This window comes from Taudactylus pleione, unplaced genomic scaffold, assembly GCF_031769625.1.
Source record: "Taudactylus pleione unplaced genomic scaffold, aTauple2 ptg000431l, whole genome shotgun sequence".
Lineage (NCBI taxonomy): Eukaryota > Metazoa > Chordata > Amphibia > Anura > Myobatrachidae > Taudactylus > Taudactylus pleione.
In genome coordinates, this window is record NW_028284833.1 from 2,009,488 (window position 1) to 2,026,410 (window position 16,923).

General features: G+C 43.5%; 1 protein-coding gene across 2 annotated transcripts in view; it reads right to left on the bottom strand.

Moving 5' to 3' along the window:
• Positions 1 to 16,923, bottom strand: part of DIAPH1 (diaphanous related formin 1) — a 253,834-nt gene that overhangs the window by 15,923 nt on the left and 220,988 nt on the right. For both annotated transcript variants that reach the window (XM_088447392.1, XM_088447393.1), the window contains exons 18-25: positions 12,259 to 12,354; positions 11,706 to 11,800; positions 11,249 to 11,350; positions 9,883 to 10,122; positions 7,761 to 7,890; positions 6,183 to 6,307; positions 4,342 to 4,506; positions 3,239 to 3,377 (exon numbers count right to left, since the gene is read on the bottom strand). In XM_088447392.1, the coding sequence (XP_088303518.1) occupies positions 3,239 to 3,377; positions 4,342 to 4,506; positions 6,183 to 6,307; positions 7,761 to 7,890; positions 9,883 to 10,122; positions 11,249 to 11,350; positions 11,706 to 11,800; positions 12,259 to 12,354 (1,092 nt within the window). The remainder of the gene's footprint in view (positions 1 to 3,238; positions 3,378 to 4,341; positions 4,507 to 6,182; positions 6,308 to 7,760; positions 7,891 to 9,882; positions 10,123 to 11,248; positions 11,351 to 11,705; positions 11,801 to 12,258; positions 12,355 to 16,923) is intronic.

The following is a 16,923-nucleotide window of genomic DNA, read 5'->3' on the forward strand; positions in this document are numbered from 1 at the left end:
TTCCTCCGAGATGTGGAAATATCTCATGTGCAAACAAAAGTCTTTATAGAGAAAGCTAGCGTTCTTGTAATATAATATTTTAAAGAACTGTTTGCTATGTTGTTTCTACAGGTCAGGTCCAATATAACATCCTTTGTGGTGTACAGGACTTTGCCAGTATTAACATTCCATCAACGACAGTGTGCCTGACAATATGTGCCAGCTGTTCCTGCTTCTGGAAGACGTGCAAACCATATATACTTACCAGATACGTTAGATATTCTAAAAGCAATCATTAAATATAAAAGGTTGCAGGATGCATATATTAGCAATAAGTCTCTGGAGAGATCACGTCACTGACCGTTTACACTTTTGTGCATGGAAAAGTAATCTCTAACCCCCTCTTCTAAAGAAAACACATTCTTGAGAAATCTACCCTCTTAGTAGCCAGAGCTCGCTGTAAAACCAAACACAACCTCAGCAGGCGTTAATCACTCAGATTTCAGGGTGAAAACAAATAAAATAGTATCAAAATACTGAAAAATTATTGGGGAATTTTTCTTTCCTTTTGGATTTTTAGACTTTTTTTCACTTTACGGAAATGTATCCAAAATCTGTATTTCCGTTAGTTTTTGACAGTACGCTATTGTTACAAGTAATGTGTATTAAAATGATCATCAAGATCTCATTTGTAAATACTGTCTTTTCTGGAAACTGTCTCATCTGAATATCTTCATCGCTGGTAGAGGTCAAGTACTGGGATTCTATTGATCTTTCAGTGATAAAAAGTTAATGGTCTATGTGGGCAGTCATATGGGCTAACAATGTCATGTGATCGTTCAGAGCCAGTAAGGAGCTTGTGCTGGTAACAGACTTCCAACACTTTGATGATGTCACAGGAAGTTACTCAGAGACATATTAAAGCCAGTACATGGGATATGCGATCAAGTCGGATCTTTTTACACATGTGAACTGTGATTTGAGAATAAACTATTAAGCTGCATACACACACACACACACACACACACACACACACACACACACACACGTAAATGAACGATTTAATTAAACGATTTTCGTTCATTTTTTCAAAGGAAAAATGAACAAAAATCATTTACTAAAATCGCTCATTTACTAAATGTAATGAACGATTTTTTTGAACTACAAACGATTTTTGCATATTCCCTTAATGAAAATCGTTAAGTTGGTCAGTCTGACTGAACTACAAACATGAACGCGCATGAACGATAATCATTCATCGTTTTAACTTAGAAAGTGAACGATTTTTTCAACAATGAACGACAATTAATATCGTTTAACGATAGTTGTTCACAAAATTGTTGTGTGTATATGCACCTTAAGGCTGTAACGCACAGTGAATTAAACATAAAATAATTTGGTTGGCTGCAGGGGTGATGTCAGGCTGGAGGGGAGCCGTGTGCAGCCTCTAACACTGCGCCATAGTCTTTGGCACATGTGCATATTTCTGGCTCTGTCTCACCATATTTCCGCTGATTTACTACAGAAACATGTCACCGCCGCCATATTCCGAAGAGGTTTCCTAAAACGATGCCAGAGACAAGACGCCGCTGGCTGGCAGAAGCTAAGTAAAGTATTGAGTGCAGGGTGTGCGGTGTAGTCCCCCCTGACCCCGGCACCCATTATAGTACACCATTGGTTGGCTTCTCAAACATGTGTTTACTAAGTATTTGGAAGTAGGTGACAGGGGGTTGGGTACAGGATGCCGGCGTTCAAAATACAGACAGCGGCATTCCAACAGTCAGAATCCCGACACGTGCAGGTTAGTCCCCTTACCCTAACTACTAACCCTCCCCCTAACCCACCCCCCTGGGATTCAGGCACCGGTATCTTGAGCACTGGGATGGTAACTACATCCCGTGACAGGCACTCAAGTTATAGCAGCATTATTAAGCCTTAACCGAATGGGTAACCATGATCATGTCTTTTTACTTTACCAGAGAAACAAATATCTACTGCACCTGGCTAGAAATGTGCCCACGTGGCTTTTACCTGACAGTAACTTGCACTGTATGAAATGAGCACAACATCCAGTTCCCCTGTAATCCCCAGTGCTGGGACAGATTTCCCCCTACAAACACAGCAGTACAGCTGGACCGTCATCCTCTAAAGGCTGGAGGAAGCCTGCCCAGGACACAATGCAGCCTTCAGGACAGAATGTTCCCTCCCGGGGGATTGTGCAGAAGGCAGAACAATGCTGGAGGGCCTGGTGACAGCTCTGCTTGGACAGTAAACATCATCTGTAAACGTTATGTTTTTACTTTCTAATTACTATACATATGTAACTTATACTTTACCCTAAAAATGTTAATTTATATAAAATTTAATTTAGTGTTCTTATAAAGGGGTTTCCATTGCACGGGGAGAACAATTAGCACAATCATACAGCTATAATGACACAGCTGGCTGATAGGAATGAGAGAGAACACACACAAAGCTATAGCATTTACTAAACACTGGTCTGCATGATAATCACTGCCCAATGACCGTGATAAACAGCTGGTAACCATTGGACTGGTCTCTCACCCTTACACTGTGACTTTTGGAAAATAGGTTGCGCCATGTGTTTCTGCTATCTTGTAAAGAAAATTGCTGCCAGCAGCACAAGAGACAGCAGAATAAAGGAAGCTGTACAGCAGGGGTATTCAACATGCGGATCCCCCAGCAGCTGCAGAACTACACTTCCCAGCATTCTCTGCCGCAGTTTTGCTGCCAGGGCATGCTGTGATATGCAGTTCCACAGCAGTTGGAGGGACACCTATTAAATACCCTTGCTGTACGTACACGGTTGCAGTTTCTTTCGGAAATGGAAAAGCAGAGTTGTAAAAACAATTTCCATCTGAATTTCATTTCCACGCGTTTCGCAGCCTGCCCAAAGGCATCGAGTCTCACACTTTGCCAGAAAAGCAAAGCAAATGCATTTGGAGCACAGTTGAGATGAAAGTTATCTAGATAATGATAAAGAAGGGAATGGTGGTCTTGAATTGAAACGATTATATTGTAATTGAATATTTGGCTGTTTTTGTCTTTTCTTTATATCATTTCTCTGTGATATTAAACCTTTTACTGTTTATACACTGTTAACATTACAGAGGAAATGACAGCTTCCTCTCTTCTATTTTATATTCTGAAACTTGAATGAAAAATGCTGTATAATTACGGTGGAGAAGTAAAATGCGTGATCACTTTAGCTTTGCAGTGTAAAGTAGGATAACCTTACCGGCATTGATGTCTATTACTGGGTTGCCCTTTCGTTTCTCTCTCTCCTGCTTCTCCTTCTCTTGCTTTTCCTTGGCCAGTTTAGCCCGTTTGGCCTTCTCCTCTGCCTCGCGCCTCTTCTGATTATCTTTCAGCGCTTGCTACGAAATCAAATAATAGGAATTTAAAAAATTATACATAAGTAAATTTGTGATATGAACCAATACGTCAAGTACTGTTATCTCGCTTACAGAAACATCTGGGGACTAACTATAGCAGGGTATAACAGGCCCAGGGGACAAGTACAGAAATATGGGTTACCGTTGGTTAGATACACTCTAGAATAGGGGTGGGCAAAATGTGGCCCTTCAGCTGCTGTTGAACTACACATTCCAGCATGCCCTGCAACAGTTTTAGCATGGCTAAATAGCAACACTGATTCAGGGCATGCTGGGATGTGTAGTTCCACAGCAGCTGGAGAGCCGCTGATGGCCCACTCCTGCTCTAGAATGTATCTCATGTTACCAGCATAAGGAGACAGTTAGTGGGAGGATGGTTGTACGCAGCTCTCCACCCCATGCTGACCCTTAACAGTGCGTCATCTGCCTGACATTAGCGGGATTTACGTTACTAGCATGAACAACCTACAATGCCAGTAATTTCCAACATGCTGAACTTGGCCAGATAAGGACTCGGAAGATGCCAATCAGAGCTTCAGATGCAAAAACGCCCCTTATCCTGTACGTAGCACATACACATCCACGACATGTGACAATACATACACATCCATGGAAAACATGTGACAGTGATCTGATTGGATGAACTCCAACACTAAAAGGTCAACACATCTGCACCATAGTTTACATATAAATCATAGTCTAGAGCAGTGGTTCTCAAACTCGGTCCTCAGTACCCCACATAGTTCACCCTTTCCAGGTCACCCAGCAGGTGCACATTTTGAAAGATCCACAGGTGGAGATAATTATTTATCTTGTGATTCTGTGAGGAGACCTGGAAAACATGCACTGTTTGGGGTCCTAAGGACAGAGTTTGAGAACCTGTGGTCTTGAGACATTTTCGACGGGAAACCATATCCAGTAGTCAGGTTATAGTACATAAGCTTACCACAAACATGACGCGGAAATTCTGTAGTTCCATGAAGAACTCCTCGATGGAGAGCTTCTTAGGGTCAAACACAAAGTAAACTCCCAATTCTTCAAATAACGACACCATATTGTCATGCATCATGCACAGCTTGGTGTACTGCTCCTGGGCTTCTTTCACAAATACGTATGATGCAAGAGTCAAGGAAAAGAACTGAATACATACGTCTAATGGTGCACTGGCCAGGTCTATATTGTCATGTTTAAAAAAAAAAAAGTAGTAACAGTTCTGAGGTAGCACAAGACATCCACGGGCCCACAAATGATGGCGCACACCAGAACACAGGACATGCCATGGCATTATATTGCAGCTAGAATGGAATTATTCAGAAAAAGTGAGTTGCCAAAAGTGAAGTGTCCCTTTGTACTACTTGGGACGGAGCATTCGCCTCTACACTTAGCCATACTTGCCGACTGCCACTGAATTTCCGTGAGACTTCCTAAAATAGTGACGATCGCCCTGACTCCCTGAAGAGTCTTAGCCATTTCCCTGAGGACGGGCAGGGTGTGTGCTATACAGTGATGGCATCATACCCACCATGGAGAAAACACTGGGGAGAATAAGGGGATGTGTGCTACAAGAAAATGGCTGCCACTCTCCAGCACACTGACGGCTACACAAGCAGGAAGTGTGATGGATTACAGGTAATTTGTGTCCAAGGAAGTGTGCCGAGTTATTGGAGAAGTGTGCTCCTTTGCAAGCCATGTGCGCTGCATTACATGGGATCTGTGGACATGGATGTGTGCTAACTTACAGGGGATGTGTGACAAATTGCATTAGACCTGGTGGGGGAGAGAGAATTTGAGGGGTCATTTATTGGCGATGCTAGAATATAGTAGGGTCCAGCATATTTTTAATGCACTGTCACACTAATTGTAAAACATCTAGCACGGACTACAGAGCACACTAATTAGCCATCTTTGCAGACGTTCTCTGATCATTTTATTTTCTACTGTGACACTGTGGTGCTGATTTCCCCAGAACAACACTGGTGTACTCGCCCTACAGCAGGGGTGCACAACCTTTTGTAGTCTGGGGCCCGCATTAAGAGAATGCACTCATAGAAGGGGCCACAATAAAACTTTATTTGCTTAAACATATAAAATAGGCCTTGCAACATTGTGACAGTCCCAGTAAAGTCCCAGTCTGACTCATACTATGGGAATAACAATAAATTATACAAAATTCTCTAAAACGCTACAGAAACCAGACATTTGTTGTTAGTCGGCAACTACTCATTGCCGGAACACTTCGGCTCGTTCCTTAAGTCTCATAACTGTAATAATGATGAAGTGTGTTGAGACTAAGAAGTATATTTACCTGGGCTAGAATCTGTAGCCAGTCTGCCTGTTGGAGTAGAATTGGAGCGGGGAGCGGGAAAGCGCTTAGTGGTAATCTCGCACTATAATGATTACATTACATTATGGAGACAGAAAGCTCCGGCCGATTCTCTGCAAATACGGATGCATGGCAGCTATTCCGATTGGACGCCAGGCTGTCCGTCACAGGTCCCAATGAGTCCTGGCCCAATGAGAATTCTCACCACTCTCCCCAGTCTCAGGTGCAGAAACAAAAAGGTAAAGTAGTATCTTTATGAGAGAGAAAATAAATACCACCAGGGTGGTCTGTCTCACCAGAGAGCTGCATAAGACGAGGGCAGGGGCTGCATGTGGCCCCTGGGTCGCAGGTTGTGCATGGCTGCCCTAAACCGTGGACTTTTTACATGCGGCCTTTGATCTTGGCTGAATGTTAAACGTACAATCAATACAAGTTAGTAGAGGGCCAGCTGTAGCAAAGGATATGGTCATCTTTTCCACAAATTTATCCTTCTCGTCATTTGACGGCGGGAAGTTCTCAATGTTCTTCTGGAGATCTGAAACTTGTTTCTTCATTTGATCCAAATTTTTCTGCAAATTTTCTGCAGACACTGCAACAGCGGAAAAGGTAAAGAAATGAATGGCGTGCGCCTTCATGTGATAACACTGAGACGAGTCCTCTCGTACTAAGATATCATCTATTCAAAGCCTGTCACAAGCACACACCAAAAAAAATCTAACACTAATTAGCATGGTAGAGGCTGTACGGCTTCGGTGGTTAGCATGCTGATTAACCAAGCTAGCATGCTAAACTTCCCAGTGGTGTGCTAATCACGGCCACTGCCTCCCTTCCGCTGGGATGGGTACGGGATCTTGGCGGTTGTCATCCTGACACAATAAGATAAGTATCCTAACCCTCCCCCTAACCCACACCCTGTGGAACTACACATCCCAGCATGCACTGCCATAGCTTTAGCGTGCTGTTTTATCAAAAAGGTGGCAGTGCATGCTGGGATGTGTAGTTCCACAGCAGCTGGAGGGCAAAGGTTGAAGACCCCTGCCCTAGTGCCCAAACACTAACCCTCCCCCTAACCGTAATATTTACCATCGGGATGCCAGCGGTCGGGATTCTGGAGCTGGGATTCCGGCACCAGTGTAATGACCGCCGGCATCCCAACTAGACCCCCTGCCCCCCTATGGCTGCCACCGGGACCAGTGAGAAGTGCAGGTGTGGATGAGACAGAATACGTAACGCACATATACAGCGCACTGTTCATATCTCTCCCAGGACAAATCAAGGGATTGTATTAGCCAACACATAAAAAGACCTGTCCCAGATGAGACATTTCATCTTTAGTGTATAGCCATAGCTATAATGCCAGCTTATTGTAATTTGATAGAATATATTATGACACTCAAAAATATGGGCAAAGGCACACGCTCTTAGTCATTTTATTAGGAATCAAACAGCTGTAGTATGGATTCATTTACAGAAGCATGTACTGTACATTTAATTTATTCTACAGTCAGGTCTGGTTAACATTACTATACCGACAACAAAAGATCTATCCTTTGGTGGAAATAAAGCACCTGCTGTTTTCCTAAAACCTTCAGTACAACAGTAATAATAGCTATATTGAATTGTATTGAACCATTGTTACACTATGGAGTATAATTTACCCCTAATGCTGGAAGAAAGCGGATAAGTGTAGAGGTTATACTCCAGCCACATGGTAGCAAAGGAATTAATAACAATGATACTGATATAATATGGAACAAGCTTGGATTGGACACATATATGCAAAGCATATTATTACTGTAATCAAGAACCTCATCGCATCAAAGTGTAATCACCAGGAAAACACTTTCTCTATCACTATGGCAGGAACATAGCACACACGTTAGATGCACGCCTCGGGCCATGTAATCACTGCTGAATTACCCACATTTAAAGGATCATTTTAGGTTTGCTACATCTACATTATCATTTGGGGACTTTTAACTTAACAAAAATAAATAAAAAATAAAATAATAGATGTAAGTGGACAGACAGGAAACAAATACCTCTGCTGGCTTTTTCTACATGAACCATCTCATCCGGGAACTTTAATACTTCAGGGAAATCGTGTTCGCAGGTTTCGGCTAGGAAGTGTAACAACGTGGTCTTCTGGTCAGCTGACTTCGTATCTTTTAACTGGAAAAACATGAGGTTAGAGTTGTTCAGAACACACATCCGGGCAGCGGCGCACGTTATAGGGGTTTGCCAACAAGGAAATAGATTTGTACTCGGCCACTCCTGGCCCATGGTAACCACCTGCAGCAGTGGCTGTGTAGTGCCAGCGGGGTTAGCATCAGGTTCAACTGCGATTTATTTATTACCAGTTATTTATATAGCGTACACATATTCCGCAACGCTGTACAGAGAATAGTGATGTGGCTTTACATCCAAGCACTGTATAGATAAGTAGGATGGCAAATCACAGTTTAACTTGTAGTTACCTGTACTGGCTTCTGCATGCCAGGTGACATTGTAAAGCCCCCTGGAGTTCTGCAGGATAAGTGAGGGGGCATGTGGGAGCCACTGGCAGTGACCGTGCTAGCTGGCAGTGACTCGGATTGCATTTGGCATCCAGAGCAATTTCATTGTTTATCTTTCACTTTCTCAGAATCTCAAAATCTCCACTCAAAAACCTGTCACATGTAACTGAAGAGTGATCATCCTCGCACAATACAGATTGCTGGCGTGATAGGAGATAAGTGGCTCTTCAATGTATACAGGGGTTATGGGCACCAGGACCAGGTCCAGAGAGGACCAAAATTAACAAGAGTTTGAGTTAAGAAACAGAAGACTCCTAATGGTGCATACAGACGGTCAGATTTTTCTTCAGATCTGAACGATAACGATTTAAAAAATCGTTCATATCTGAAGGAAAAATCTGACATATCTGTCTGAACGATGTGCGTTCCCGATGGCCAGACAACGATATCTGACATCTGATGTGTTTGCAGTCAGTTTTGGACGATTTCAGTCATTTTAATGCAATCAAAAATCGTTCGTAGTTCAAATCGATCAAATCGTTTGCAAACTCGTTCAAATCGCTGGTCCAATCGTTCATCTGACTGTGTGTACGCTCCATAACACTGGTTACACACTAGACGATGTGTACCGGGATGATATGGCGGCCATTACACATAAGAACGATGTAACGAAGGACGGCATTAACCCTCGTTCCATCCTCCATTACCTTGCATGGCGCTGCATGCGATATCGTCCGGTTGCCCTTGCAGCGTGGCCAGCCGGACAATATCGTTAACGACCACGGGAGCGTGCATATTGGCCATACGCACTGAGCAATCCGGTCGCTATGTCGTTCTGATTCAGCCAGAAACTACATATGGCGCCAGAATCGCTCCAGTGTGTGCCCAGCTTAAGTTTGCTCATAGACCGTACAGAGGGTAACATGAAATGATGTCTAGCATACAGAGTCACCAGTGAGAAGTACATTTAGTCATTTTAGAGATTACAGTCCTTATAATCAAGTACTGTATCATCCGTGTAAGGCAGGGGTCTTCAACCTTGGCCCTCCAGCTGCTGTGGTACTACACATCCCGGCATGCACTGCCATAGTTATATCAAAAAGGTGGCAGTGCATGCTGGGATGTGTAGTTCCACAGCAGCTGGAGGGCAAAGGTTGAAGACCCCTGGTGTAAGGTATTACAGAAATGTTCTCTGTCAGTGACATCTAGCATTTAGAGTAACAGAGCCTCATTACCTCTGGGGCTGCTGAGACTTTGGCCGGCCAAGGAGGTAATGAAGGGTGTGGCTACAGGAGGCGGCCATGCACATTGGTTCAGTATGTGCATATGCTGTTTCGTGGTGGCTCGGGCCCTGGGGGGGTACGTGGTCACAGAATCGCCATCATTGTGGCCACGGTTACACCTCCCCTGCCCCTACAGAGGCCCGGGTAATCCGTACCCACTCTCTCCCATCCCCTTCTCTCTCAGTGCCAGTTATTACTTATGCTTTCGGTCTACTTAAAAGTATTAGTTATAAAGCATTTGTATATCTTTCTCATCAACCCTAACAATATGCAGAAGCCCACCACTCTGCCCAACTGGATCAAATAAAATGGAGAAATACAATGGAAAATTTGTGTGTAAAATGTTTACTGTAAAACTTCTGTACCTTGCAGAGGAAACTAATATCAAAGCCGAAAGCACCAGCATTCCTGGACCCGGCATTCATGAAATTCCCGACAAGCAGTGTGATCTCTAAGAGCGTGGAAAAGCTCCTACTCTTCTGCACCTCCTCACACGCAGCTGTTACAGACACAATGTCAGGCTTGATGTTCTCTACTTGCTCGTTAAAGTTGAGTTTAAACAGGATGGCATTGAGCCTCGGCTGCAGGCGGGGGACAGTGCTCATCTACAAATATGAAGGAATAAAGGACAATGTAAGGTAACCACATTCATGTCTTTATCAGATCATTCAGATGGAACATTCTGCCCTCCCACAGGACAAACGCGCACATAGACCCAAGCGTTTTTGGTATAGCAGAATGGTGCAGATCCCTCTTCCGTCACCTCAGCCATCGCCAAGATGGAGACGACAGAGGCGTCCATTTTCCAGGAAGTAGTGCCTGGAGATCGGGGAAGAGACGTCACCACTTCATATGGTGAATGTGTCCCAATCACGCCCTCCCTTCCTGTGAATATCTTACTGACGCACTGAAAACGGACTGGTATGATCAGTAGGCTCCATCTTGGATACAGCAGGAGAGAGGCTTTGGCAAGAGAGTGGTCTCTCCCCTCAGTGTGGTGAATGTCCCTCCTTTAACAACAGTACAGACAGAACACAGGTCTCCCTCTGGTGCTGGGTACCAGGAGATACAAGGCATCCTAATAGCCCTATTTAAGTCCCATTCTGGTTATTACATTCATAACTGAACAACTATACTCGATACACTCTGTTTTATTAAAGTAGATGTGAGACTACAGCACACCGGGCCTGATTCAGATTTAGGAATAGAGAAGATAGAGCAAGTAACTGTGCACCTGGACAAACCATTTGGCAATGCAAGGGGTGTAAATACATACATTTGTTTTGCATGCAGGATAAGTACTGGCTACTTTTGCATGTAGCCCACACATGCTGGACATCTTTATTATTACACTGCAATTTAGATGTCAGTTTGGACACGCCCCTCCCAAATCTAAAGCTCACTGTGCACAGGTTACCGCTGTCCCACCTGCAGTGCAGCCTGGTGTTACCCAAGATGCACAGTTACTGGCTCTATCTCACTCTGTTCCCAAACCTGAATCAGACCCACTGACTCTAAATATTACATTGTAATCTCTTCCATCAGCAGGGCCCTCCCTACACTTTCCTGCATGTATTTTTCACTGCGGAGCACAGAGGTTCCTTACAACTCAACGACGGTTATAATAATAAACATTATTTTCCTTTCATTTTATGCATTTGTTGGAGGAACAGGAGGTGGAACATGAAAACCCGAACCGCCCCAAAGTGCAAAAGATTAAAACCCGCTTACCACAACGCCGAACTGCTCGGACTCTGCTAAATCGTTGTATTCATCCTTAAACTCTGCCAACGACTGAAGCAGGCCTGGTTCTGGCAATTGCTTGATCAGGTTCTAAAATGCAACAAAGTAAAAATCAACCGTGATGAACCAAATGATCATGTAGATATACAATTGTTCTGCTTTATGGAGCAAACACACGGTCAGATTTCATTTCATTCATTTTAATGCAGTCAAAAATCGTTCAAATCGTTCATCTGACAGATCTGACAAATCTGACCGTGCAGTCAAACATCGTTCATAGTTCAAATCGTTGGTCAAATCGTTCATCTGACCGTGTGTATGCTCCATTACAGTGATCACCCTTCCAAAACTACCATTTCAAGTCACAGCGGGGCTAAGTGCGGCTATGAACTATTTAGCTGGAGACACAAAGTTTATCCTTTCAGATATTGAGTAACACCCTCACCGCAATCATAGATTCCGTCAGCACTTGCTCATTCACTTCCAGGATGATGCTCTTAATCTCCTCGTAGGGCATTCGGAATGAACCCAAGAAAATTGCTGTAGAAGATTAAAAAAAAATAAGCGTAAGAGCTACAGCAGCCTAAATGTTCAATTATGGTCATGTACCCGGTTTCCTATGTACAAATGTACCCATAGCAAACCCTGTGTCATTTCACATTATTACACATAACTTAATTTATGGACATCTATGGTCGGATTTCTTTGCATGTGTGGATTGCATGGGATGTTGCTGACATTTCCTTACAATAGCCACATTGCAAATATATTCACTGAGAAAAACGTTGGGTGTATTTTACCTGCTGTATATACAATTAATAAATTACTTTTTTATATACATTTTTCAGTTTGATTCCAGTTTCCCTTCTTTTAGAATCAGCTGTCCGTTATATAGATGTTATGATATAATTGTACATATTTTTATATTTAATTCATATTTGAGCCGATACAAACCGCTAGCACCTGATTTTTGTATTGTCTGAGTAACGTAGACTTACAAAGGTTTTGGGCAGTCTTTTGATCTAACAATTTGAGCTCTTTTGCCTTTTTCTTCTGTACGGCTTTCTTATCACCATCGTTCTGGTCTTTCGTGCCTGGTGATCAGAGAGAACCATTAGCATTGCAATATAACCAGTGAAAGTCATAAGTAAACACACACTGCTAATTTCTTTTCACTCTGTCTACAATAAACATCTCTGAACAGGTTGGTGCACAGTAATAGCCGCCCGCAACAATGAACCCAACCTTGCCTACGCCCCTGTAAGCCGGCTCTTTCATAGCACACCTGTATTGGCTGATCTGCAGGGAACGGGTTCTCCCACATTTGCACATGGTACATATTGTGAAAGAATAGAAGCCTGTTCTTACTTGGATTATTAAGTGCAACATGAATTTAAGATACCAAGAGATAGGCCAGGGTGACAGAGATGCAGGGGCGTATCTATAATGGGTGCAGGGTGTGTGGTGCACACGGGCCCCTGGGTCCGGGGGGCCCGCACCACACACCCTGCACCCATATTTTATAACACTTACCACTCCGAGGTCCTACGTCGGGTCTCAGCCCTGCACAAAACGCCGGAAAATGGCCGCCCTGGCCATTTTCCCAGCGTTATGTGCATACGCAGTGAGGAAATCACCGGGAAAATAGCGACCGTGCCATTTCCCCGGCAACCTGCGCATGCACAGTAGACTCTGGGCCAAGTCTACTGATGCTGCGGCCGCCGGCGGTCAGCTTCAGTCTGCTGGCGGCCGTCGGGGAGAGAGGAGGGGGCCCCGGATGGGGAATGCCCATGGGCCCCTTTCCTCTCTTAATAAGCCCCTGCAGAGATGGTATTTAAAAATGTATAAATATCACTGTGCAATATACTACAGAGCTACCACAGCATGTGCCACAAATACTACCAAGTCACTGTGCAATGTACTACAGAGCTACCACAGCACGTGCCACGAATACTACCAAGTCACTGTGCAATGTACTACAGAGCTACCACAGCATGTGCCACAAATACTACCAAGTCACTGTGCAATGTACTACAGAGGCACCACCACAGGATGTGCCCCAATATACTACCAAGTCACTGTGCAATGTACTACAGAGGCACCACAGGATGTGCCCCAATATACTACTAAGTCACTGTGCAATATACTACAGAGCTACCACAGCATGTGCCACAAATACTACCAAGTCACTGTGCAATGTACTACAGAGCTACCACAGCACGTGCCACAAATACTACCAAGTCACTGTGCAATGTACTACAGAGCTACCACAGCATGTGCCCCAATATACTACTAAGTCACTGTGCAATGTACTACAGAGGCACCACAGGATGTGCCACAAATACTACCAAGTCACTGTGCAATGTACTACAGAGCCACCACAGCATATGCCCCAATATACTACCAAGTCACTGTGCAATGTACTACAGAGCCACAGGATGTACCACAAAATACTACCAACTCACAGTGCAATGTGCTACAGAGCCACCACAACATGTGCCACAAAATACTACCAAGTCACTGTGCAATATACTACAGAGCCACCACAGCATGTGCCACAAAATACTACCAAGTCACTGTGCAATATACTACAGAGCCACTACAGCATGTGCCACAAAATACTACCAAGTCACTGTGCAATGTACTACAGAGCCACCACAGCATGTGCCACACAATAATACAGTCACTGTGCAATATGCTACAGAGCCACCACAGCATGTGCCACAAATACTACCAAGTCACTGTGCAATGTACTACAGAGCCACAGGATGTACCACAAAATACTAGAGTCACTGTGCAATATACTATAGAGCCACAGGATGTACCACAAAATACTAGAGTGACTGTGCAATATACTATAGAGCCACAGGATGTACCACAAAATACTACCAAGTCCCTGTGCAATGTACTACAGAGCCACAGGATGTACCACAAAATACTACCAAGTCACTGTGCAATGTACTACAGAGCCACCACAGCATGTGCCACAAAATACTACCAAGTCACTGTGCAATGTACTACAGAGCCACCACAGCATGTGCCACAAAATACTACCAAGTCACTGCACAATGTACTACAGAGCCACCACAGCATGTGCCACAAAATACTACCAAGTCACTGTGCAATGTACTACAGAGGCACCACAGGATGTGCCACAAAATACTACCAAGTCACTGTGCAATGTACTACAGAGGCGCCACAGGATGTACCACAAAATACTACCAAGTCACTGTGCAATATACTGTACTACAGAGCCACAGGATGTACCACAAAATACTACCAAGTCACTGTGCAATATACTACAGCATATACAGCAAGACATATCAAACTTTATAGAGTACAAATTGTGGTGTTGCCCTAAACAACAAATCAGATTGTAGCCATAATTTATCTAGAACATTCCATAAAATAACTAGGGTAAGCAGTCACAAAGTTTATGTTCAATGTCGACAGTTATGTTGTCAACATGGTTAAAATGATCATAATCATATAAGTCAACATGGCCAGAATGTTGAGATGTAAAAATGTCGACATTAGTATTAGCAGTATGGCGTGTCGACAGTATGAATGCCGACATGGTTAACATCGACAAAATATACCTAACCCAAATAATGGATAGAATTTTTTTGTTGCGATGGGCAACAGCTTCCACAGGTCCTCTCTAACGACCATTTGACAAACTCTGTGACTAACCATTGCCCAAATTCCTCGTTCTCCTGACACCGGGGAATGGGAGAAATACAACATGTTGGAAATCCTCGCCTTCACAATCCGAACCAAAACATTATTGTTAGCGGATGGGATCGGCAGAATGGGGAATGTATGGTCTGCATTACACTGTATATTTTAATTTACATGTTCCATATACAGTACACAATAAGACTGGGGGACATTAGGTAGTGTACGGACACAGCTGAAAATAAACAAAACGGCCTCATATGTAATAGGAAGTGTACGCACAATGTAAACCGTTTGTGCGCTTTAGCAAACATGGCATATGGCGTAAGTTTTATCTTCCACCTGCCATTCTCCTTTACCACACCACTAGACTAGAACGGGCTATTCTCGCCTGGAATCTACTGCAACGTTAAGAATAGATTATAATAACTCTCAGAATTCAAACACGTTTGACAGAGACCAAGTACGGCATAAGAATGTCCTATATATATTCCTAAGCATTCTAACGGAGGAAACCATCAAACCTTCTAAAGAGGGCAAGAGCAGACGTTACCATAACAGCCAATCAGTTCCTACCTATCATTTTATAGGATGTGCTAGATAAATGATAGCTAGTAGCGGATTGGTCACTATGGGTGACTTCTCCATTTGTCCTCTTTAGGTGTGGTAAAACTCCCCCCCTTGGGCTGCTCCGCATCTAATCATAAATAACGGGTATTAATGTCAAAAATTAAAATAACAAGTATGAAGACATGAGGTATAAAGGAACACGCTGGTTATAACATAAAATGCAGTGACCACATACATAGGAGAAGGTCCTCTTCTCCAGTGGCCTGACTATAGCTAGAATGTGGATGATTTATACAGCAAATAGGAAGATTATGTTTGATAAAATAAATGTGGACTGTTAGAAAATTAATCCACAACAATTAAACTGAGTAGTGTGTCCTGGTATATACTATGTATATATCCGAGTTCTGTTTTTCCTCCGTCAGACATGAATGCATACGGTCACATGTTCCTTATCCTGTCAGGAAACCAGGGCATTCCTGAGACAATGCTGAACAGCTGCCATTCAAATATATCCAAAGGTTACACAGGAAACGGGAAGGGTCACTTCCTAATACAGGGAAACCTCAGTATCACTGAGGAGGACTATAGTAAACATCCACATAGAGTGATTAGTACACTGTAGTCCATAGCTCACAGGATAAGACACCGACACAAGAAAACAGGAAGATTTGTTGTGCCTTTATATAGTATATACCTTGGCGGATACAACTGAACTACATGTAATGTACAAGCATGTATAACAGTATAGACCATATAAACCCATTCATAATGCACACCAGCCATCATATGAGGAGATCAATATACTAACAGGCATACTTAAATTGCCAATAGCCTTCTGCTAAATGTGGCTTTTCTGTAGATTTTATTTGCAGTTCTAATAGTTACTTTTGTGTTATACTGAAAGTTATAGCTACTGTATACAATAATCAGCGATGGTCTGTGACGTCTCCGTCATGCGCATTGGTAGCCGGGGAGCCCCCACTGCGTCGGGCAGCATACAAAATAACCCAACATCGTCAGCAGGTAACGCAACAATAGCCAATGTCAGCAGCCAGGGGATGAGAGTCCCGCAGCCGGGGGGTAAAGGAGTATTCCCCTCCCTCACCTCTGTAGTAACACATTCCCCTCCCTCACCTCCTTAGTAACACATTACCTTCCCTTATTATACAAATAGAGGAGTCACACCAACTGCCAGTGATGTTTGCAGCACTTGGGGTGACAGTTGGTGTTTGAATATGACCTGTGCTACAGCCTCGATGAGACAGTCAGGCAGGACATTGCACAGGGGGAGGAATCATTTTAGCCCTTTTCACCCCCTTAAGAGTCGAATTTCGAAAAATCCCTTCTTAATGGGCACCTACGTCATGGAAAGAATATACTCCCCGATTTTCATGTTTCTAGGTCCAGGGGTT